The sequence below is a fragment of the Danio rerio genome, chromosome 4 (genome assembly GCF_052040795.2).
Source record: "Danio rerio strain M-AB ecotype USA chromosome 4, GRCz13ab, whole genome shotgun sequence".
Classification (NCBI taxonomy): Eukaryota; Metazoa; Chordata; class Actinopteri; order Cypriniformes; family Danionidae; genus Danio; species Danio rerio.
This window is the reverse complement of record NC_141024.2, coordinates 53,290,001-53,315,000: the sequence shown is the minus strand read 5'-3', so window position 1 is coordinate 53,315,000 and position 25,000 is coordinate 53,290,001. Positions and strand designations below refer to the sequence as shown.

At 34.7% G+C, this 25,000-nt stretch overlaps 5 protein-coding genes and 1 long non-coding RNA gene across 11 annotated transcripts in view; 4 read left to right on the top strand and 2 right to left on the bottom strand.

The window, feature by feature from the left end:
* The window catches only part of LOC141381656 (uncharacterized), a 12,098-nt gene extending 263 nt beyond the window's left edge, over positions 1-11,835 (top strand). Inside the window, exons 2-8 of one of the 4 annotated variants that reach the window (XM_087248656.1) lie at positions 585-643; positions 4,127-4,184; positions 6,779-6,823; positions 6,912-8,023; positions 8,125-8,280; positions 9,447-9,539; positions 9,682-11,835. In XM_087248656.1, coding sequence (XP_087104782.1) covers positions 6,923-8,023; positions 8,125-8,280; positions 9,447-9,539; positions 9,682-9,999 — 1,668 coding nt within the window. In that variant the 5' untranslated portion in view covers positions 585-643; positions 4,127-4,184; positions 6,779-6,823; positions 6,912-6,922 and the 3' untranslated portion in view covers positions 10,000-11,835. Of the gene's footprint in view, positions 1-584; positions 648-4,126; positions 4,185-6,778; positions 6,824-6,911; positions 8,024-8,124; positions 8,281-9,446; positions 9,540-9,681 lie in introns of all 4 variants that reach the window. The other 3 variants (XM_087248655.1, XM_088650318.1, XM_088650319.1) reach the window with 3 other exon arrangements.
* The window catches only part of LOC137490924 (uncharacterized), a 671,652-nt gene that overhangs the window by 198,521 nt on the left and 448,131 nt on the right, over positions 1-25,000 (bottom strand). The window lies entirely within an intron of this gene.
* The window catches only part of si:dkey-151g22.1, a 472,026-nt gene that overhangs the window by 131,395 nt on the left and 315,631 nt on the right, over positions 1-25,000 (top strand). The gene's annotated exons all lie outside the window — the stretch shown is intronic.
* The window catches only part of LOC108183685 (uncharacterized), a 301,560-nt gene that overhangs the window by 68,177 nt on the left and 208,383 nt on the right, over positions 1-25,000 (top strand). The window lies entirely within an intron of this gene.
* On the top strand, positions 13,258-18,134 carry LOC147844925 (uncharacterized). Its single transcript, XR_015483573.2, has 4 exons — positions 13,258-13,330; positions 13,683-13,760; positions 14,182-14,242; positions 14,852-18,134. It is a non-coding gene; the product is annotated as an uncharacterized LOC147844925 (long non-coding RNA).
* Positions 24,844-25,000, bottom strand: part of LOC110439479 (NACHT, LRR and PYD domains-containing protein 3-like) — a 136,510-nt gene continuing 136,353 nt past the window's right edge. The window contains exon 11 of the transcript XR_015481747.2: positions 24,844-25,000. This exon is cut by the window's right edge and continues 226 nt beyond it. The gene's annotated coding sequence lies outside the window, so the exon portion shown is untranslated.

Below are 25,000 nucleotides of genomic sequence, written 5' to 3'. Positions count from 1 at the left end.
TTTTCAGTGAAGCAGATTGCTTGCATGATTTAAAAAACAAAACAAAAAAAAATCTGCATCATTTCGACGTAATTCACTTTGCAAGCACGTTGACTATTTTTACAGTCTATGGTTAGAACACGTTAAACTTTATAATTTCTAGTAAAATTATCCTTTCTAGTAAAATATATTAATCTGTTATCACCTATCTGCAATTTGGGTCACTTTAAGCTATATATGGTCTACTATATTCATCTTAGGAAGACTGCACTTGTAACGTAACTTAATAATAATAGATTAACGTTAATGTTAGCAATCTCCACGTAACTTTATATTTTGCATTTTTATGCTTTAAAAATATGACGAAGCGTTGTACAAACTCGACATTATTTGAAAGTTGCATGTACAAGATTGTTGGATTATGTCATACTAAAGTCGTGTACTGGAAGTGAAAAATGTAACGTTAACGTTAGCAGCTACTTGTAAATGCTTATTTAAAACATATTGTGTATGTAAAAGTTAGTTGATAGTGCATTTTTTTTTTTATTTAAAAAAATGTAATTTCATTACAAAACTCTAATTATATGTCATTTTTACCATTTCAGAGATCTCATCGTTGTGACATTCCACATTGTCTCCAGTTTGGGACAATCACTCAATTACAGTAAGTGTTTTTGTTTATTTATATATATATATATATATATATATATATATATATATATATATATATATATATAAATATATATATATATATATATATATATGAGCAATTCCATGAAAATGTCAACCTTATCATGAAAAAATAAACTTTTGACCAAAATAACAAAACCTATTTCAATTTGCTTATTAAGGTCTATATTTTATTGTTATGATGTGCTCTTGTTGAATTTTTAAGGAAATTGTTTTGTTTATCCATGAAATATGAGGATTGTGCCAATGGTAATTTTCATTATCATCCAACCACTTTTCGTGCTTTCAAAAAAGGGGTTAAAGACTCACCTTTTCCATGCTTTATGTTAACAGTAATCATTCTGCAGAAGGATTGGAGTCTGTAGTATAAATAATTATCCTTACTTTTTCATAACATTATTGCCCTTTTGATTTATGAGCTACATATTTAAGACATCACGCAGCTTCGGTCACGTGTCACGTCCGTAACGATTTAATGAAAAAGTTTATATTGTGGAATAAATATTATAACAAATAAAATGAAACTTTGTATACAAAGCCAAAATATGTCCATACTAATTATAATCGCCAACTCATCTCAGGTCTTTGCTCTAAACAACCACAATTTTGCGTTACGGACGTGACCATTTTTGAACTCCTTATTAATATAAGCCAATGACTAGCGCATATTTGTTCATTATGATGCTGCATTACAATTACTGACTTACATTACATAACATCCATATGTTATATCAAGAACTGAACATTTTTATTTAACTATAAACCACTTTAGTAACATTTCAGAAATAAATGTTTAATAAGAAAACAACATTTTACATATTGCCATAATTGGCCATAATGACTTAACCTATATTTCCTCCGTCTTACTTGCGGTTCATGTGCGCATGCGCTGCCTATAGTGAAAGATAATGATGAACCATAAGGCTTTGAACCTATACATTTTGTAAAGTATAGGCTAAGCATATAACAATTTTGTAATTTACATGTGATACTGCATTAATTTGCATACATGTTTTATAAGCTGTAAAATGAAAGCATCAGTTTGGTGCGAAGTTATAAAATATTTTTCTTTGTTTGATTTGTAGATTAGGCTATTTAAAATGTATATAAGATCCATTAATAGCTGTTATTTTCCAAATGGAAAAAAGGGTGGTTTGTTGATTGTAGTCTGCACTGAATCATGAATATGCCTAGTTGAGTTTATGACGCGGCTCCAGGCAGCACAGACGACCAGGATCAGCGCTGGTTCGTCAACTCCTGTGTCAAACTGTGGCCAGAATATCCTTCTTTCATTTTCCTTTTTTGGCAAAAAACATCTGTAAGCACGTGTGCTTGCACGTGTTACTGTCATGCGAGTAAACAAATATGTGTTGCTCATAAAAGCCGATCACAACGAACGCGCTTCTTTATTCCAGAGACGTGAGGCGCTCTGCAATGCATTTTATGTTGACAAGAAGAAAAGGAGCACGGTGCTCTTTTGAATGTCACTATAGATAACAACTGAATCAGCTGGTCTATTGTGCGCGAGTGTTGCTGTCAGTGTTTTCATAATTTAAATTTTTAAATAACATTATGAAATTCAAGATTTGTAAAGCCATACAACTTTGGATGACTTAAAACAGCGACCACAAGTCTCTCCGTCATTAAAAAGTTCGCCGTAGTCATCTTGACACTTCTGTCACCTCCAAGGAAACCCCGCCTCTGCTTTCGTTTGATTGAAGAATGAAAGACGCCACTGAGGTAACATGCTTTTCTTCTGGAGTGCACAAAGCGCGCAATGACAAAACGCGAGGCGCGCAAGGCGCATAATCAATAACCTCCATGCATTTGGTCTTTTCCCACTGCTCAAAATGCGCACGCCGCGGGTCAGGCCACAGCGGAGTTTTCGTTTCATGCAGAGCATAAATGTTTTTTATTTCATTAATTAAATAACTATTTATAAAGATAAATTATCAAAGTGACACAATTCATTTTCCAAGCCCTTTATCCAAAATAGCACTTTCAAAGCTTGAAAATTGGCTATAGCCTACATTAAAATTGAAACATTTTCAAAGATTTCCAGCACCCGGCAAATGCGCTTGAGTGCTTATTAAAATTATTTTAATAAGAATAAGAATAAAATAAGAATAAAATCTTGATATTGATCTAAGCTTTAACTACATTATATGAGTATTAAATTTGTTAGAAAATCGATAGGACCTGCAGCTGTAAATATTTAATTCAATATTACACAATCGGTTAACTATAGCCTAAAAATATAAACATTATAGTCATCCATCGTACATGCCTACAACCAATGACTATTTTTCTATGCTTGTTTAACATAGCCTACACAAAACCTTTCTTAAGTTTTAAAGTTTTCTCTCTCACCCTGGTGCGTATGAACTTTTTGCAACCTGTCCTGAAGTGACTGCCGACGAGAAAAAGAAAGCAAGCGCGAGTGGAGAAATTAAATTATTTATTCCATCAACTAACACGTTTACTAGAATAAACTAAAATAAACTTTGTCAAATATAATATTGCCATATCTGTGACAAAACTAGATTTTAAATATTCTCCACGTAGACACGGTCTTGCGCAACAGTCGGGCAATGATTTAATTCAAGTTTGTCTGGAAACACTAACTTTAGGAGCCTGCTAAACATAGGCCCATTATAGCTGATTATGTTTATTATAAATTCTATATTAGTCAGAGTATAAAAGCACCATGTTAGCATGCAACATTGTTACCGAATTGAGTTTTGAACATTCGAACGTGCGTTAACCTTTAACAACACACATGCCATAATTCGAATTAAATAACAAGGTGATATCTATTTAAGTTTGATTAATTGTGCAACCTTACCATTCAGATGTCTCAGAGGTTAAAGTTTATTGGTTTACACACCCAACAGATATCCACAAATAGGTCTTTGGTCAAGTTTTGAAAGCATTTATCTGATTTTCATAATATGTCAACTGTCAATTTCAGAGCAGTCACGTCCGTAACGAAGACAAGTCACGTCCGTAACGATAGTTTTTCCTCATTAATGCAAAAATGAAAAACTAAATAAAATTAATTATATATGTCCCATGCAGAGCCAACCCTTATCCTTTTGACAGTTATATATATTTTTGGCTTCTGCATTTTCATTCACAGAATTTTCACAAAGTATGTCAACTCACAAAACTCATGTCTTTTTTTTGTCACGTCCGTAACGCATTCATTTTGCCGTCATTTTAAATATAAAACACCTGCATAGACTGATATTTTTTTGATGCCTGAACTCCATGGTTAAGGGGTAAGAAAAATATAAACATATATTTCAATATACTGTTAACATATACCTTCTCTGAGAATATACGTTTCATTTTTTTACTGCAAATGTCACGTCCATAACGCTGGAATCAGCCATATATATCTTGTTTTATTTTGTAAAATTGTTACTTTTCTCACACTCACATGTTTTACTTTTAGATATGTGAGTCTTGAGAATGTGGCAATGTAAAGTGTGTGGCACAGAAGTATCCAGTAGGTATGAGTTATTGAAACATTCTAAGCTCAAACATGGACATTTTGGGGCAAGGTTCAGGCATCCTTGTGTATACAATACATGTCCTTGCACATTTAAATCATGGAATAACCTTTTAAGTCATATATACCGTGCACACGTTGATCAGTCATCTTCAAAACAAAATCAGTTAGCTACATTTTCATGTCAGCTGTGTACATGCATTGAGTCAAATGAAAGAGATTACTTTAGTCATCTAAATGAACATCTGCGTAAACATGAAACTGTGACTTGTGTATTTAAAGAGTGTACATTTAAAAGTAACATTTATAACACATTTCATACACACAAAAATAGGAAGCACAATCCACATTGTCTTACTGACTTTAAATTAACTGTTGTCACAGTCACTGCAGACTGTCAAGAGTCAGCCAGTTCTCCCATTGATTTACCCACATGTTCAACAGAATCTGTGTTAGAGTCATGCAATGATGCTAATACTGATGAAGATGTTTTTAAGGGAAGTGTTCTTAATATTGCCCTTGTTTTATTAAAGTTGGAAAACATTTTGCATGTCCCAGCCACCGCAGTTGATGAATTACTTCAGGAACTACATTATTCATTAACTTCAGCATCAAATCAAGTCACTTGTAGCATAATTTCTGACATTTTTAAAAATCACAACTTAGAAATTGATGAATTTGTCATTCAAGAGCTTTCTGAAGCAGCAGGCAGGTCAAATCCCTTGGTTAAAGCCATAGAAAAAGGTGGTCCCCTTGCCACTGCTTTCAAGCGGAAGCAATTCTACAAAGAACATGTAACAGTTGTAGAGCCTATTGAGTTTATCCTTAATCAAAAAAGTCGAAAAACCTATCAGTATATACCAATTTTGCCTTCTCTTCAGCTGTTGTTTAGTTGCAGTGATATTTTACAGTGTGTTATTGGGGACCACGAGAAGCAAAAAACTGATTCAGGGGCAGACAAAGAACAGCAGTATAGGTCAATCAGAGATGGACTTTATTGCAAGGAAAACACATTTTTTTGTGGAGAGGAATTAAAAATATCACTGTCATTGTACATTGATGATTTTGAACTCTGCAACCCCTTAGGCACTTCACGTAAAAAGCATAAACTTTGTGGGGTCTACTGGATTTTGAATAATTTGCCACCTGGATGCAGCTCCACACTTTCATCTATCTATCTGGCAGTTTTATGCAAGACTGAACATGTAAAGTCATATGGATATGGTACAATTTTGGAGCCCCTTTTACAGGAATTGATTACTTTAGAGAGTCAAGGTGTCTACCTTCCAGGGCTTGGACGGTTTGTGAAAGGTACAGTCCAGTCTGTCATTGCAGATAATTTAGGGGCCCACAGTTTAGCAGGCTTCATAGAAAGCTTCTCTGGTGAGTACTTTTGCAGGTTCTGCATAGGGAAGAGATTGGAGATTCAAGCTGAATCTGTTCTGACTGGCGACTTTGCCCTTAGAACAAAGGAAATTCATGATGCACATGTAGCATCTGCTAAAGAAAACTCTGTAGCATTTTGTGGAGTAAAAAGAGGTTGTGTGTTATCAGAGAATTTATCTCACTTTCATGTTACTAGAGGCTATCCACCAGATATTGCACACGACCTGTTTGAGGGTATTGTACCATTTGAACTTGCACTTTGCTTGAAAGAGTTTGTTTCCAAGAAGTACCTGTCTCTTGATACTCTAAACTCATTGATTTTGAACTTCCCTTATAAGTGGGGTGATAAAACCAATAAACCACACGTTATTCCATATACATATGCCTCCAAGAAGACAATTGGAGGTAACGCACATGAAAATTGGAATTTAATGAGATTGCTTCCATTCATCATTAGAGACTTGATACCAGAGACTGAGCCTGCTTGGATCATACTTCTTGATTTGAAAGAAATAGTTGAACTTGCTGTAGCCCCTATTCATAACGAAGAAACAGTAGCCTACTTAAACTGCAAAATTGTAGAGCACAGACACAGATTTGTTGAACTTTTTCCAGCACAACTGTTACCAAAACACCATTATGTGGAGCATTATCCACAAATGATTCAGTTTTTTGGACCTCTAGTAGGGCAGTGGACTATGAGGTTTGAGGCGAAACATAGCTTCTTTAAGAAAGTAGCTCGCCACACAAATTGTTTTAAAAACATAACGCTCACACTGGCTGCCAAACACCAGCAAATGATCGCTTATCAGATCCATTCTTGTAGCCTTAAGAAGTCCAGACTAGAAGTTACTAGTGTCTCCACACTTTCTGTGGATATTTTAAACAAGGAAGTGGTAGAAGGCTTAAGACAGAAATATCCAGGGATTAATGAAGTTCATCTGGCAAAAAATGTGACAAACAATGGGATAAATTATAGAACTGGTATGCTGATTTCGTTTGGATCAGCAGGTGGGCTCCCAGAGTTTGCTGAAATTCTTCAAATCTTTATTGTCAAAAGCAGACTGAATTTTGTTGTGAAGGTACTGTGTGCATGGTATCAAGAACATTTTAGAGCTTTTCAGTTAACTGTCTCTCCTGATAGAGAGGTTGCCCTGGTTGATTTAGATCAGCTAACGGATGCTTATCCACTGTATGATTATATGGTAGGAGGAAGACGAATGGTGACCCTGAAGAGGCACATCCTCATTTAAGGTAATGTATTTATCAAGTGTTTTGTGTAAAATAAGTAATAAAATTGTATTACTGACTTTGTCATATTCTGCTTCATATCCTCTTATAGAAAAAAGAAAGATGTCGAGTCCAGTCAATCTAAGGATTGTTTTTGGTGGGGATGAAGATGCAAGAAAGCTTGCACTTAAGACAGGAATCCCAAAGTCTGTGGATGAACTTGTCCTTGAAATAATGACTGTTTTTGGTGTAAAGCAAAAGTTCAGGCTCCAGTACAAAGATAAGGACTTTGGAAATGAATACATGAATCTCACATCAACCACTCAAATTGAAGACAGGGATACCCTGAAAGTGATTTTTCTGTCAACTGATGACTTTAACTCCTGCATGCATGAGACTGCACCTGATGTACCGTCCTGTTCCAGCATTCTTGTTCCTTTGCACAAGACAACCTGTAGCTCTGACTCTCCTAACACAAGACATGCTAGCCCTTGTGAATTTGACTCAGTCTCAGAAGTCTACTTGTCTGAGGACTCATTTTCCAGCAGCACCGAGACTGTCTTGATTAAGTCTCCGGAGTCAAGAACCAGTTCTTGGCCTCAGGTTTTTGTAATTCCTCGTTTTTCTTGTTCTGCTGAAATTCAGCTTCAGAGAGCTGACACAGAGTTCAACAAAAGTGAAATGCTACTTATTCCACCACCAAAATTAAGATCTGACATTCTTGAAGGCATGGCTGAGGAGATCTTTAGGTATGCTGCATACCCCACTGATAGTCAGCTTGATCAGGCAGCTGAAGCCTTGATAAATGTCCACCCTTGCTTGAGGGAAAAGGGAACTCGCACTGGTCATGAAGGATGGAAACACTATCTAAAGATAAAGATGGCTAATTTCCGCTCAAAACTCAGCAAGATTGGACACCCAGAAATCACTGTAAATTCACTTAGGAACAAGCGTGAAGGTCGGGGTAAAGCAGCATCAAACATCAAAAAGCCAAAAAAGGCTGAGGTGAATTTCCTTCCCTGCCTTCCAAGAGGAGAAACAGCTGATAGTATGGAGAAGGAAAGAATTGCTCTCTTAACTGAAGTGAAAAAAAATAATAATGAGGCAGTCATAAAAGAAAAAATGCACTTGACCTTCTCCTATAGGCGACAAGAGTTGGTTGAGGACTTGCCAATGGTTTCTGATTTACAAAGTAGATGGCCTGCCCTGTTCACAGTCAATGAAGTAAGTGTTGGTGATATTTACACAATTATTTTCTAAATTTCAATTCATTTCTCCACAATACATCTACATTTCATCATCTACCTTTGCTTTATTTCTTTCAGATAAATGCAGAATTTATGAGGATAACGACTGTGCCTCTTCTGTCAAAGTTTTTCGCGCAGCTGGACAAATACACTGCTGATCTACAGAAGGTTTTCAGCGGCAAAGGAGGTGCTTCTGGACAGAAGATATCACGCATCATGACAGTTGCAGACAAGGTGTGGTAAATTGCATTACATTAAAAGATACATTAAAACTCTGAGTACATGAGTTTCACTCTCTATGTCGCGCATTTCATATGAGTTTGCAGCATATCTAATGCTCTGTAAACTCCTTGATGAGCATGTCAGTATGCTTTTGTGGAAACAGAGTATAAACCAAAATCCTTGAACTGAAAACCCGCCTTAAAAAGTTTTAAGATGTAACATTAATTTTATTTTAAATATATTTATATAAATATGGGCCAAGTTATCAATTCTCATTAATGCATTTGAAAAGTGTTTTGTCAGCAACAAATGCAAAATATTCACAAGCTGAGATCATGAGCTGAGGTTCAATGAAGCTCTCATTAATGTGATAGTTTACCCCAAAATTAAAATGACTTCATCATTTACTCTCTCATGTTTTTTTTTGTTTTTTTTAACTTTTAGGAGATTCTTTTAAACACAAAAGAAGATATTTTGAAGAATGCTGGTTATTGGTACACATTGACTTCCGTAGTTGGGAGAAAAAAAACATGTTAATCGTTGCCACCAACCAGCATTCTTCTAAATATTTTTTTTAGAATAGAAGAAAGAAACTCAAATAGGTGTGTGACAAGAAAAGGGTTTGCTTTAAGGCTTGTCCCAACCTACTGGAAGTTTTACTTCATATTTAACATTTAACAGTAATCACTATAGTTATTATATTAGTCAATGTTACCAATAATAATAAATAACAATCACAAATGAATACAAAATTAATGTTATTTTAACAATTATTGCACAACACAAAAATGCAGCAGATTAATATCTTCAATTTAATGTTTTATTTTCTATTTATAGTATAGTTCTATTTTTGACCAGGTTCCAGTGTCACACATTTCTTCCAACCCATACAGACAAATAAAACAGTTTTTGTAAATCACTTTCTTTAAAACACAAAACTGCAGATTCCTACACTTTGTCAACATTGCAACATATAAAACACTCAAAAATGTATAATTGCCACAAAAAATTTACATTACAAACAGAAACAAAACTTGTTCAGAAACTTCATCTATGTGCTGGATATATTTCCAGGTCTGGGGTGTTGTTTCCTCATCAGGAATGCATCACTGGTCTTGTGATCTTACCCCCATGTTGGTTTTATATTTTAATATTGTATAATTTTGTCTAATTTTCAGTGTGGTGACATACACATCAAGCGAGATTGTGTCATACAGAGTCTGTGTGTGTACTTCAATGAGGACATGACAACAGTTGTCAAAGAATTCGAGGTTTGTATACATATGTCTAAAGAACCTAACATACATTGACAGTCTAGATGTTGCCAGTATTTAACTGAAATTTAAAAGTATTAATGTTTTATTTATTTATTGTTATTAAATTATTTAATATTTATTTACTTGTTTATTTTAGGATAGCAACCCTAAAGAAGCAGAAGCAAGAATTTCTGAGACCACTCTGGGGCTTTTTGTGATTCGCAAGGAAGGTGCTGGTGCTGAGGAGGAGCCAAGTGATGTTGGAGTTGTGATAGAGGGTGTAACGCTGCTAGAGAACCTAAAGAGTATTTCCTTTGGATTAGTAATTCTCTTTGGACTGATCTACGCTCTCAATTTAAGCTATCCTCAAGGTCTCAAGTTCACATTTGAATTCTTTCAGAAGGTACTGATGAACTTAGATGGCAGCAAGCTGTCCCCAAAGGTACAAGCACTTAAAATTAAAATGTTTCAGTGAATAGGACATTCACTGTTTGCCTACATGCCTTCAACTGGAACAACATTGAAAACCTTTAGACAAGAATGCCCTAAAAGATATATTTCTACCGACTGATGACACTAACTCCAGTATGCCATGGACTGCACTTTCTTTTCTTTTTTTTAATCTCTGAAACTTTTAAAACAGGATATGTTACCCATTTTACTTTTGCGTCCAGGAAGCCAACGGATTACTTCTTTTCCAGATGTATTAAGACTGTCTTGGTTACATCTCCAGCCTCAGAATAGTAGTTTTTCATGTTTTTATGTTCTTCTGAAATGCTGGTTTAGAGGACTAAAATAGTTCAACAAAAGTGGAATGCTACTTATTAAACCACTTTAAGGTTTTAAAGGGACAGTTCACGTAAAAAAATGAAAATATACTCACTATTTACACTCCCTCAATTGGTTCCAAACCTTTATGAATTTCTTTCTTCTATTGAACACAAAATATATTTTGACATTAACTTCAATTGTAGGAAAAACAAATACAGTGAAAGTCAAGGTTTCCAGCTTTCTTTAAAATATATTATTTTGTGTGCAACAGAAGAAAAAAAACAATAAAAGTTTGAAACAAGTGAAAGGTGAGTAAATGCTCATTTTCAGGTGAACTTTTCCTTTAAAGCCACGACTGAGGAGTTTGGGAATTCAGCATTCCCATCTGCTGCGAGTAGGACTTGTTTTGCTGTTCTAAATGCTGAAAATTGTACACCTGTTATATGTATTAAAGTCATACAAACTTTAGATATGTAAAGTAAAATGATTGCTTTTTCTTTTTATTTATTTTATTTCATTGCATTTTGTGTTTAGGTGTTATTTCATTATTGTATTGTCATTTCATTGTTAAGGGTCATTGTTAATTGTTTTAACAAACATTTAGAAAAAGAAGGGATCATTTACTTTTGTGTTATAAAATAGTAGTTTTTCATGTTTTTATGTTCTTCTGAAATGCTGGTTTAGAGGACTAAAATAGTTTAACAAAAGTGGAATGCTACTTATTCCACCACTTTAAGGTTTTAAAGGGACAGTTCACGTAAAAAAATGAAAATATACTCACTATTTACACTCCCTCAATTGGTTCCAAACCTTTATGAATTTCTTTCTTCTATTGAACACAAAATATATTTTGACATTAACTTCAATTGTAGGAAAAACAAATACAGTGAAAGTCAAGGTTTCGAGCTTTCTTCAAAATATATTATTTTGTGTGCAACAGAAGAAAAAAAACAATAAAAGTTTGAAACAAGTGAAAGGTGAGTAAATGCTTATTTTCAGGTGAACTTTTCCTTTAAAGCCACGACTGAGGAGTTTGGGAATTCAGCATTCCCATCTGCTGTGAGTAGGACTTGTTTTGCTGTTCTAAATGCTGAAAATTGTAAACCTGTTATATGTATTAAAAAGTGATGCAAACTTTAGATATGTAAAGTAAAATGATTGCTTTTTTTAATTTATTTTATTTCACTGCATTTTGTGTTTAGGTGTTATTTCATTATTGTATTGTCATTTTATTGTTAAGGGTCATTGTTAATTGTTTTAACAAACATTTAGAAAAAGAAGGGATCATTTACTTTTGTGTTATAGATCAGGAGAGAACATTGTTAACCATACTATGAGGTAACATGACAATGTAACTTTGAAAATGTGAAATTAATGTTTGATGTTGAATTATGTTTCCTTGTTGATGCCTGTTACTTGTAGGCACACAAAACTAAAAAGTCACAACCAGAAAGCTATTGCAGTTATTTGTTAAGCACTGCATTACAGTATGTTTTTGTCAGATTGGATGTTATTGGACAATAAATGTTAAAAAATTTAATCTGTGTTGAGAATTTATTTAATAAACCTAAGAACATAAAAGGTGATTATATAAAACAAATAATAATAATGTATTCGAAATGAGTAAAGTCTATGTATTATACAAGAATAAAACCTATTTCAGCAGTTATCATAACATTTATTTAATTCATTCATGTTAACTGAACATAAATGGGTTAGGCTTAAACTAATGTTAACTTTTACGTTGGATTTATGTGATTAAATTGGATGGAAAATTGACATCCAATTGAATTACATAAAGTTTAACTTTTGGGGTTAAATATTTTTTTGAGTGTATTTAGGTTTAGACAATTTAGACCCGTTTTGACCCGGGACCTTTAATTATTATTATCAAATTAAAATTATAATCTTATATATTTTTATAATTTTTAAAACGTTTATCATTATTATAAATTATAAATTGAACTGATTATGAATTGAAATCGTTTTTTAAATCAAGATAAGTATAGGCAAAACCCGGGAAGGACATTGAAAGGTTTGTGGTGAGAGTTGCTTGGTATCATTTTGAAATAATTAACTTAGTTGTCAAGTGAATTTGTTGATTCATCCAGTATTTATCCGACAGGCTTAGTAGCAGCAAAGTTGGACTATGTGTTTTTCACATTTTTATAACATTTTAAGTTAACACATCTTTGTATATTTTTAATAGTCTGTCTCTAAATGTAATGTATCTCTGCGTAGAACCTAGCCTGGGATCACTTTTGCATATGCAGAAAACATTTATTTAAATTAAAAACCGAAAATATCCTTAACTGTTTAATTAATGCATTAACCCAGTAAGTGTTTTACAATGTCATGCAGTTATGACACCTGTCGAAGTTTAATGTAGCTTGAACACACGAAGAACATTATGTGACATAACCCAGCAAACAATGAGTTGGCGGACCGTCGGCGTTTTTTGGTCGGCACAAATTCAGCGGCTTGTTATGGGCGGACCGCCGTCGGCTTACCAGCGGCAAGCCGCCCATTCGAAAAGTTATGTCGGCCCACCGGCGTTTTTTTGGGTGGCACGCCACCAGCGGATTACCGTGGGTGGACCGCCGTCTGGACACCAGTGGCTAACCGATGGCCCACCCGGTGATGTTTTTAATGTTGTTGGCTGTTCTGTACCTGATATAAGTACTTTTGTTTAACACTTTTTACATTTTAAACGAATGAGGCACTAAATAAAAATATAGTTATTAATAAAAGCAAAGTTTAGTAAATAAAACTACAAGAGGTTTTAAGTATAACAGGTTATTATTAAAACAAAACAAAATTAAGTTTAAAAATCAAGATTTAATATTAAATGTCATTATTTAATATGTTTATGAATTGTTTAAATGTTTATGTAAATGCTGCGTGACTTTAAAGTGTCCATTACCGAGCCCCATTTAAGCACCGCAGCAGAGAGCGTTGTCATGGAAACGGAGCAACGACACGACACCTGACCGTCAACAGCACTTCTCTCATGCAGCAGTTTTCACTAATTTCAGGTAAGTTTAGTCGCTAAAATCACGCAAATGTTACATATAACTGTTTCCGACACTTTTCTTACTGGTAATTGACATATTTCTGTTGAACATGTTTTTTATAGAGACTGTTGTGTCTTTGGAAAAAGTCCGTTAGAGTTTTAGCAGAGGTAACGTTAGCATTAGGCTAGCTATTGTTTATAAAAGTGTTGGCTTTTAATTACATTTTATGTAGTCTACTTTATTAAGCCTAAAATAAGCACTGTACTGTCAACAAGAGCGAATTAAAATGTTAAAGTTAGTACATATGTGTTACTGTGATATTTCACAGTAATGTAAACTAATATTAATTTTAAAAAGTGCTCTGTGGTTTCAGGAGTGACAAAATTACCCCTACAACAGAAGAAAAGAGCCAAGATGAAGGGAGCTAATCACAGAGCTGGAGGAAACACAGGTAAGACTATAATTAACTGTTAAATAGATTCATGTGCATTTTTATAAGAAATCCCTACATTATCATGCATCTGATACATGTCTTGATTGCAGTTATTTTAGTTTTGACATCCAAACATAAGTGAGTGGTTTTAAACAATTTTTTACATTGCTTTTCTCAAAGCTGAATTTACAGCGTCATTGCTCCAGTCCAAAATGTAATATTGTATTCATAATTTGCTGCTGATCAAGCAAGATTTCTTATTTTTATCATGTTTTGTTATTTCAGGATTCATTGATGAATAGAAAGTTTAAATTGAAAAGTATTTGAATCAGAAATCTTAACTCTCTTCTGATCTGTTTTATGCACCCTTGTTTAATACAAGTATCCATTTCTTAAAATGTGTTAGTAATATATATATTTTTTTATTACTTCTTTCTAGATTTTGGATCGTCCTCCACTCACTCTACCACTTTGTTTTACATTGCCAGACTTCATTCAAGGTAAGTAATATTATAGTGTCACTTAAAAGTGTTCCCAATGATTACTTTTATTAATGTTAATATTAATATCAACTGCATCAAACAAATTAGCCTATTAGAATGATTTCTGAAGGGTCATCTGACACTGGAGTAATGATGCTAACAAATCAGCTTTGACCTCACATTAATAAAATATATGGTCACATTTTATTTTGATGGTCTGTTTGTTGAATTTAAGCTGCATTGCATCTACATGCCATCTAATTCTCATTAGATTATAAGTAGACTGTTAGGGTTGCGGTTAGGGTTGGTGTAAGTTGACATGTACTTGGTAAATTAAGGGTTAGGGTCAGTTAATGTCTGTTGAAGGAGCAGAATCAACAGATATTAAGCAGACAGTCTATTAATACTCAAATGGACCATTTACAATGTATTGAAATTAAAAATCGTTATTTTAAACTGTAATAATATTTCAGTGTTACTTTTAAACTGTAAATTAATGTTATCGATCAAATCAATGCAGTCTTGATGTCCAATAAAAAGACAATAAAAAATGCAAACATTAATGTCCATAATGACCTAGTTACTGATGATGGACAAAAATAATGACTGATGATTCTGTTATTTCAGGATAAGAAAGAAGCCTGCTACAAGAGAGACAGCGGAAGGGAGCCTCAAAGACATTTTTATTAGGATCTGCTAATCATGAGGGGGCAGACGAAAGAACCTGCATTTTCCTTCAGCTTAATATCAGGGGTCGCCACAGCGTAAGGAACTGGATATTACTTTGGCATATGTTTTACATAGCCTTCCAGCTGCAACCCAGCACTGTGAAACACCCTTACACTCTCGTATTCACAGACACTTCTACACTATGTTCAAATTCACCTATAGCACAAGTGTTTGGACTGTGGTGGAAACCCACACCAAAACAGGGAGAACATGCAAACTCCACACAGAAATGCCAGCGGACCCAGCCGGGACTCATACCAGCAACCTTTTTGCTGTGAGGTGACAGTCTGAGCCACTGTGCTGCCCCAGTGTAGTTATTAAAAACCTCCAGATGTTTTACAGTTTGATTTTGTAATAATAATGCACGTTTAGATTTATTGTAATATGTATGTTAATATTTATTCACAATGTATTTATTTTTATGTTATTTATAATAACGTTAAATGTCATAAGAATGTTATAATTTAATATAATATTATAATAAATCATTATAATAATGTTAAAATATAAATAATACAAATTTATTTATAATGTTTTTAATAGTTTATTTTTATAATGAGAAGTCTCAACGTTTGTCTTTATTATAGAAAACTCATTGTTGAATGGCTACCACTTTACAATAAGGTTGTATGTATTAGTTAATGTATTTACTAACATAATAAACAATACATTTATTACAGTATTTATTCATCTTTGCTAATGTTGGTAAATGGTAAAAAAGTTGTTAATTGTTTATTCATAACTCGCAATGTATTAACTAATGTTAACAAGCATGACTGATTTTATTAATGCATTAGTAAATGCTGTACATAAATTATGCTGTACAGGTATTGTTCATATTAGTTCATATTTAAACCATTAACATTACTTATAAAACTACTGTAAAATGTAACTGTTGTATGTATGTTGTTATATTATATTTGTATGTATTTTATATGTATTTTATATTTATTTTGTTATATTTGTTAACGTATGTGTTTTTGAAACATTTCGTTAAGTGTTTAATGTATGTTCGTTATGCAGTATTATAAATAAATGTTATAATGAATAAGTATTTTGTACTTGATTTCATTATTGGACATATTTATATTGAATACAATTGTAAAGGCTAAACTAATATTTAAAAATGACATGTGGACCGACCGCGGGCCGCCAGCAGACACTTATTTAAAACCAGCGGTGCGATGGCGGACCACCGTCGGAAAAGCGGCGGGAGCCGATGGTGGGCCGCTGGAATAACGATGAGCAAATTGACGGTGGACCGCGGGCGGCGCCCGCCAGTGGCCCGCTGGTCTTATGTTAGCTGGGTTCACATAAAGCTTACAGGTTTAGTCAAGACATTAAAGATTTAAAGCTGTTCCGCGTTGGTAAATGGTGAATTCTGGTTGTTTAAAACTGCAACACAACAACTAAACACTTTAACTTTCGTTTCTGAAGGGCGGTGTTGTACCGTAAATAGTCATCAGGGGGTGCTGTTCCACGAAATATTCACTCGGGAACGCCCTGGCCGCTCATGCACGCGACCGTGAACGCGCAGACACTGAAATCAAGCGATCCGCGTCGAGCGGTGCTGTAAAGCGTGTTTTAAATGCGGGATTCAGCAGACATGATCATATTGAAGATCATAGGAAATATATTGGAGAACTTTGATTCACTGAACAGCGACTCCTGATCACAGATTTCATCTCAACTGCGTCACATCAGGAGTTCAGTAATACACCCGCACAAACACTCTGAACACAGCAGACAGAGACATGCGGGGCCCAATGGACATGCGGGGGTTCACATTCAATCACACGACATGCAGGAGGATACATGCGGGACTTTACATGAAGCAGTGTAAACGCAGGACGCGAGACAGACTGTAAACACGACACACACCGCTTCTTCTTCTGCCTGTGTGTTGAGTCAGAGAGCAGAGCTGCACACCGCCACCTGCTGTACTGAAAAGAGAAACATCAGTCCTACTCCAACATCAGAGATATTATGAAGCATATAACTGACAAGCACACAGGATTATATGATAACATAACACATATAACAGTCATACAAAACTGAGAGATGCAGAACACACAGTAAACACGAGAAATGAACATATATGATATATTTAAATGATTAGAGTGTACAGATAAATTTTCTTCATTATTAGAGAGTTTTTTAAAGCTTTCTCGTTTCTTGTAATTGAGGTCAAAGAATTATAAAATATGTGTAAATCTGTATAGAACAAATTAAATGAGGGAGTAAGAGACTTTGCCTTGTGTCTGTGAAACTTCCCAAGAAAAATGATCAACTTCAGAGCATTATCGAGCACATCATAGCCAGTTTTACAACTCAGAAGAAGAATCATGCACTCCTCAAAATTAATTACGTTGTAAAATAAATCAGAAATCAACCCTGAAACCTGTTTCCAGAAATCTTCGGAGAATGTACAAGAACAGAAGAGCTGTAGAAGACTTTCAGGCTCAGTGTTACAGCAAGAGCATTGTGCTGAAATGTCTGATTAAATGTATTAATAAGTATACAGCAGGGGTAACACCTGTCTAATCTTCTGAAATCTTCTGCTTAACTAAAAGTGCTTCCACAATTAGTAAGAGTGTTTGATTTATGCGATGTGTGGAGGAATGATCATCATGAAAATAGACAGCACACTTGGGCACATTAGTAAGAATCATTTTATTTCAATGGCAAGGCTTGATAGATTTTACATGTTTCATTTTCAAGCAGACTGTCAAAGATTATACAATAATTCCTGTTGGGTTTTCAGATCACTCTTCTGTTATTTGTACTATAATTGTTTGTTCTGTGGAGATTAGGAGTGCTTATTGGCATTTTCATACATCCCTTTTAAAAGATGAGACATTTATTGAAATCTTTTCTTTATTTTTGGGAATTTTACAGAAGAAAAACATCTTTATTCTTCACTGCAGCAATGGTGGGATTGTGGCAAGATTCACATTAAACAATTATGCCAAGAATACACTTTTAATGTCACTAAAGGAGTTCCTGAATCCACGAAGAAACTAGAGGATGAACTAACAGACCTGTTTAACACAACAGCAGCTACAAGCAGTGATCAATCTGAAACCCGGAAATCAAACAGAGATTTGCTGGCTGATCTTTGAGGAGTGAAAGCACAAGGAGCATTCATTCATTCAGGTTTAATAAACATTACACAAATGGATGCTCCTTCTAATCTTTTTTAGTCTAGAACAGAAAAATGGCCAAAGTGGAATTATTCATTCACTAAACAATAATGCAGGAGAGGAACTTTATAATCCAGTGACATACGTAAACATGCTGTTCACTTTTATTCACAATTATACAGATCATATAGAAGTTAAAGATCTCCCAAACACTGATGAAGACTCTAATGCCATGCTTGAGCTCTCATTGTCACAGAGTGAATTATACACAGCGGTAATGAGTATGGGAAGTGGAAAGACTCCAGCTATTGATGAATCCCAGTAGATTTCTGTAAATCTTTGTGGTCAGTGATAGGTGATGATGTTCTTTTGGATCTTGATGACAGTTTGAATAAAGGTTTACTCCCATTAAGCTGCAGAAGAGCTGTAATTACTGTGTTACCAATAAAGGAGACTTGCAAAGAAGAAGCAACTGGAGACCAGCATCACTTTACTGCACCCATTATAAAATACTGTCAAAGGCATCAGCTACACAATTGAGTAAGGTAATAGGTCAAGTAATACACCAAGATCAACATTACACTGTTAGACCTTACCAGGCTTTTTTTACAGTAGAATACTGGCAACACTGTTGCCAGCTACTCACTGTAAAAGTTTGGTTACAGTAATTAACTGGCAACAGTGTTGCCAGTTAAATACTGTAACTGAACCATTACAGTGAGTAGCTGGCAACAGACTTGCCAGTTAATTACTGTAATAGAGCAGTAGTGGTGACTAACTGGAAACTGTGTACAGTTAATTACTGTATTGTAGTGTTACAACTCACAGCATTATACTGCACACACATTAATAGTATGTCAAGGTGTTACTAAAATTAATTAGTATTCTTACCTGTTATTAAAATAGAAGGCATAAAAATTCTGACAAATATATTTTATTGTTTTGGCAGCAAACAAATATACAACAGAAAATGTGTAACAAAATTAAGAAATCAGCAGATATAAATATCGTCTTACATATTACTGAGAGCCACAGGTCTGCACAGCAAGGCTGCGGTCAACGCTTGAGCATGTGAAATTCTGTCATATGACACTGCGAAAAGGAATGGGATTAAACAAAATAATTAGAGATTGAAAAAGCGAGCGACTGGTCCATAATTTTTGTTCAGAGAGGTCATGGTTTGATCTTTGATTAGTCTCAAGCAATCACATGATGTGGTTTCGCAGGTCAGAGTTCTCCAAGCTTGAATTTTCCAATGCTGCAAACTGTAAAACTTGTCGCTTGAGCTTGCATTCAATGTCTGCAGTATTCACATGCGTTTGAATGGAAGTCTATAGGGAGAAAAGTGCAGTGTGACCGGGACTTTAAGCTGTAACTCTAATTAAACACACCTGATCAAACTAATTAAGGCTTGTTAGAAATCTACAGGTAATGTTGAAGCAGGGTGGGAACTAAACTCTGCTGCGCTGCAGTTCTCCAGGAACTTGGAGTTTGACCCCCATGGTATATAGCAGGGGTGCTCAATTCTGTTCCTGGAGATCTACCATCCTGCAGATTTCAGTTGCTACCCATATCAAACACACCTGCCTGTAATTATCAAGTGGTGTTCAGGTCCTAATTAATTGGTTCAGGTGTGTTGCAGTGAAAAGTGTTACTCTCTCCTCAATGCGAACCATGCATAAAAAACTGAACAGCAAAAAACACAAAATAATCATTTTATTTTTAAAATTATTTAAAAAAGGCATATGAAAAGAACACACAGATAGAGATATAGATAGAAACATGTTTGTCAAACACAGGCACATACTGTCAATTCTCAATAAAAAGTTTAAAATAATTATTAAAAAAACTAAAATAAAGTCGGCAAAACCGAAAATCCAAAGGATCCAATCTTTTATTGTTGTAATTATTATTTACTTTAAAAATCTCATGACAACAAACTTTTCTATTGTTTCTAATATAAATTCATAGGTGGAAACACTGCTCTGAAATCTAAAATAGCAACAAACTCACAACCTGGGACCTGACAGTGGAGCTTTTGTGTGTGGATGGTTATGTGTATCATGTTTTTGTGATTCCCTGTGATGATTTCTGTGCACATGTTACCTTACTAAGGTGATGGAATTTAATGGTTTTTATGTGCATTAAAACTGCTTATTTGCCAGTAAGATACATGAAATGTTAGCATCTGTACATTATGACAATATGCAATATCCAATAAATAAATATACTTAAATAAAAGTAATGTAAGAAGTTGTATAAGGAGAGGCTAACTAGCTAACAATGTAGCTTTCAACACATTTCAAGATAACTACAATATAACTTAAAACACAGCCTTATTTTAGAAACCCTCAAAATTAATTTGAACACATTTTACTTACTCATTGTAGATTCTTATTTAAAGCTTAAAACATATCAGACTACATCTGAATTGATGGACAGAGAATAGAGCACGTAGCAGTAAACAAATCAAACACGTGGCTCCCTTAAAGGGCCAGCATTTTCTGAGAACTTTTTCTAAAACTTTTTTGTTAAGAATAAGACAGCCTATGGGAGTGTCTGGTGATGCCTAAGGGTGCTTTCACACCTACACTTTTGTTTCGGAACGTGTCTCGTTTGCCCAGTTAGCGCAGTTCGATTGGCATATGTGAACAGGGCAATCGCGCTCTGTTCCGCGCCAAAGTAATCGCTTGAATGAGGTGGTCTCGGCTCGATTGAAACGAACCCTGGAGCGGTTCGATTGTAGTGAGAAAGCGATCCAATCCGAGCGCGGTTGTATCACTGTGTTTTATGGATATGTAATAGGTACAGTATATACGGCTATATGAAGAGAGAATTATGAGTATGGCGGGAAGTTTCGCGAGTCTCCGGATGCCCGCAAACGAGTGATGATCTCCCGGTAATCTCGCGTCTCCCTCCCGGTCCACAAATAGGCATCGTCGCGCACCCTTCTCACCCCTCCCCACCTCGTCTCTCCTCAGACACGTCGCGCGCGCGCACCCTGTCAATCACCACCAACCACCACCTCTCCTGACAGCTTACCTGGACGCTGCAAAATAAACCCTGACACTCTGACTAACATAAGTATAGAGTTTACTCGCACGTGACTTGTTTTAGCTCTTTTGGTCCGATTAGAAACTTTGCAGTGTGAAAGCAAACCGCTCCAAGAGCAAAGAGCTACAATGTAACAATTGTTATCTCTGTTTCGGAACAACTGAGACGATTCACAGGTGTGAAAGCACCCTAAATCATTGTTTTCTGCCTTTAAAATGCACGTCTCTATGATTAGCAACATAAAGCATCAGAGTAGATGGGACAGTACTGGTTGAACAGTAATTTGTTATTTATTGTCACAGTTACTAGCTGTAATGTGTACGTAAAGTAAGTTATTGTAATTTATCATTTGCACTACACAATTTAATACAAAGTCTGCTCCTTTTACAGTAAAATACTGTTTCTTTCATTACAGCAAAACACTGGCTATTTTACAGTTATTTACTGCATAATCTACAGGGTAACAGTGCAGTTAAGCTTTAACCTTAATTAAACACACCTGATCAAACTAAATCTAAAGATAACATGTTGAAGCAGGGCTGGAACTAAATTCTACTAGGCTGCGGCCTTCCAGGAGTTTGACACCCCTGGTACATAGCATATTTTCAAAGCAACTGCCTACATGTATCACAATTATGCACATATCGTTTAATAAAAAACAATAAAAATATACAAACTTTATCCAAAGCAAAAAATAAAAAATAAATAATAATAATAAATAATCTGATTCTCATGTCGTTCCAAATCTGTAGTAATAATAAAAAACACAAAAAATAACATGGTTTATACATTTATTTAGGAAAGCCTTTATACTATACTGTTAATGCCACATTAACTTACTTCATTTGAAGTTTTCCAGACAAAGTCATTGAGTCTCTGCAAAAATGTATGTGCGTGCTGTTTAAGATGTATATATATTTTTTATAAACATTTTTACTAGTTATTTAGCAATGCTTGTTTATGGTTGAACAGTAATTTCCCATTTATTATCACAGTAAATATCTGTAATGGTACATAGAGTAAATTACTGTAATTTATTCTTTGCACTACAGAATTTCATACAAATCCTGCTCCTTTTACAGTAAAATACTGTTTCTTTTCATTACAGCTAAACACTGGCTATTTTATAGTTATTTACTGCTTAATCTACGGTAAGGGTTAACAGTGTAATGGTTTATGATGGTTTACAAATGACAAGCAGACAATATCACGAAAAAAAAAATACACTTACGATAGCCTAAGATAAATCTTTATTTTTACATTTAAAATGATGAAAAAACTTTTATAGCCTATTAAGTTGCCTGTTATCCGTGCCAAACAAATTTTCACGGTAATAACTGAATTTAGGCATATTTTTTAGGTATTTTTCTGGCTACACTAATGCCTTAAAATGTAACGAAGTAATTGTTTTGAATGACATTAGGGTAACATTTAGCTTTTCCCTAACACTGATGTTGGTTGGATAATAGGCTCCGTAAAGCGGGATGACTCGGTTAAGCTGATTTAGCCTATATTTATTTACCGGTTATACGAATAGTCTGATCGTGGGTCAGCTTGCATGTGTGGGCATAATTTGACGTCTTTACCTAAAACTTTAAACATTCATATGCCTGCTATTTGAAATAAAATTGAAATAAATAAGGAGAAAAACATATGATTTAAAGCACTCATTTGGCACTGAAGCCATGATCCGTCTGCATTAATAAGCGGTATCGTTGCATTACCATCATTAATTAAATCAGTAATAGCGACAATGTGCATATTAATATTACTATTAAAACGTATAATACTGCCTTAGGTCAGTAACAAAGTAAAGTAATAATAAATGTGAATAAATAGCCTAAATGAAAGGAACAAGAGAGACCAAAATCAGCCACCAGGTCTAGTGCCCCCCTATGGATTAAAAATGCCCCCTCAGTTCTGATTCCTGGCGCCGGGCCTGGATGTGAGTCTAGTAACCAGCGTGAAAAACAGGTAGTAATAGAAACTTTTTTTATTACGTGTTTGAGGCCATATTTGACTACAAAAGTGCAGTCAGTAGGCTACTTCAACTTTTACCAGAGTTGTTTTAAGCATCAGTATCACTTTTTCTTGAGTAGGATGTGTGTATTTTGCCATCTCTTTCCATTTCTTAAAAATAAATAATAATACAATAAAAAGTATGGTTAAATTAACTGAAATGTGCCCTAAACAGAAACGTGTGTATCATGCAGTCAAAATAGCATTTATTATTTGATTGTCACGTTAATTCTTAAAATAACACATAAGGATGTGCATTATATCAACTAAAACAGAGTTTTTCTTTGTTATAGCAGGTGCAGCCAAACTGCGACACAACAGCCACCGAATTTACAGGGCCTTGAGAGATCACCTGTACGGTCTGGCGGTGGCAGACGCAGAGCTGAAAACACTATCTGATGCTTTTGTTGTTGTTAATGTTAAATTGACCAATACATGTTTTGTCATTACTTTTGTCTGCAAATATTAGGCTAATAAATAATATTTTTAAACAAAATGTTGAATTTCTGAATTATGTGAATTTTCTAAAACGTTTATAAAGGTATTTCTCACAACCAGATTTCGACTTAAAATTGACGTATTTTCGACGACATGAAAAAGACGTCTTTTCACCTTTCACTTTCCCACCTGTTTTCCACGTTGTTTGGACGTCTGACAATGTCGTCTTTTCGACGAACTATTGCTGGGTGGGGATGATCAGGATGCTGAAACTAGCACAGAATATTACTGTTAGACACAAAATTAGCTGAACCCAGTGAATATACAAGGGAGAATCACATCAAGTGTTAATAAAGATGAAAAATCAAGAGAAAATAAGACTTTAACTTCAGCTGAAATGTTGTTTATTCAATATCTCATTTGACTTTACATTAAAATTCAGTTTTCTTCATCAAATACAAACTCATACACACGACAATATCCAGTGAAATGCTTATACGACCAGCCATGACCTTAAAGACAACAAGATTATAGATGAGAAATAAATGACTGAATGAAATAAGAAATAAAATATAGACAAACTTTAGTCATAGGAAATATATCTGTAGAGAATAAAATAAACACATTAAAACCCGCGGCTATACAACTGTAGTGAACTTTAGCTGCAGACCGACTCCATGTACAGTGACACCATAACTGACCTGAACTAGAATACACACAGAGATGTGTGTGTGTGTGTGTGTGTGTGTAACTGTGGCTAATTATGCAGATGTGTCCACAGACTTGCTGAATGTGTGTGTGTGTTTGTGTGTTGTGATTGAGAGAGCGTCTGGTCTGTGTTCAGAAGCTCCTCCTCAGTGTCTCTGTGTTGGTCTTGATGGAGCAGAAGTCTTTATTTCTCTGAGTGCAGCAGGAAAGCTTCAGCTAAACTGTGTGTTTTTCTACTTTAGTCAATCCAACACTGAAAACTCCTCATCTAGTCAAGAGTTACAGGCTTATTACTGGACACAGACATTACTGAGCTTGATTTATTTGCTTTATTAAGCATTATTAATCCACAGTTGTGCTTGTGAACATCAGTTAATGCACTGAGAGTCAACAAGAACTAACAGAGAGCAACTTTATTGTCATCAACTAACATGAACAGATCAATAAATACTGGAATAAATGTGTTTTTATTGTTCAGTTCAAGTCAAATCATGAAGAAGAAGAAGATCAGAAGAGCAGAAACAAACGTCACACTTCATTTCTCCTTTATTCATTGAGCTGCTGGATTTCTCTACAGTTGATTTAAGATTTGACAGAGATTCAGACAGGATTCAGACATTTCCATGTTCATCATCACATTCTAATATCAGCAGTGGATTTGACATTGACTTTTATTATTTGTGCT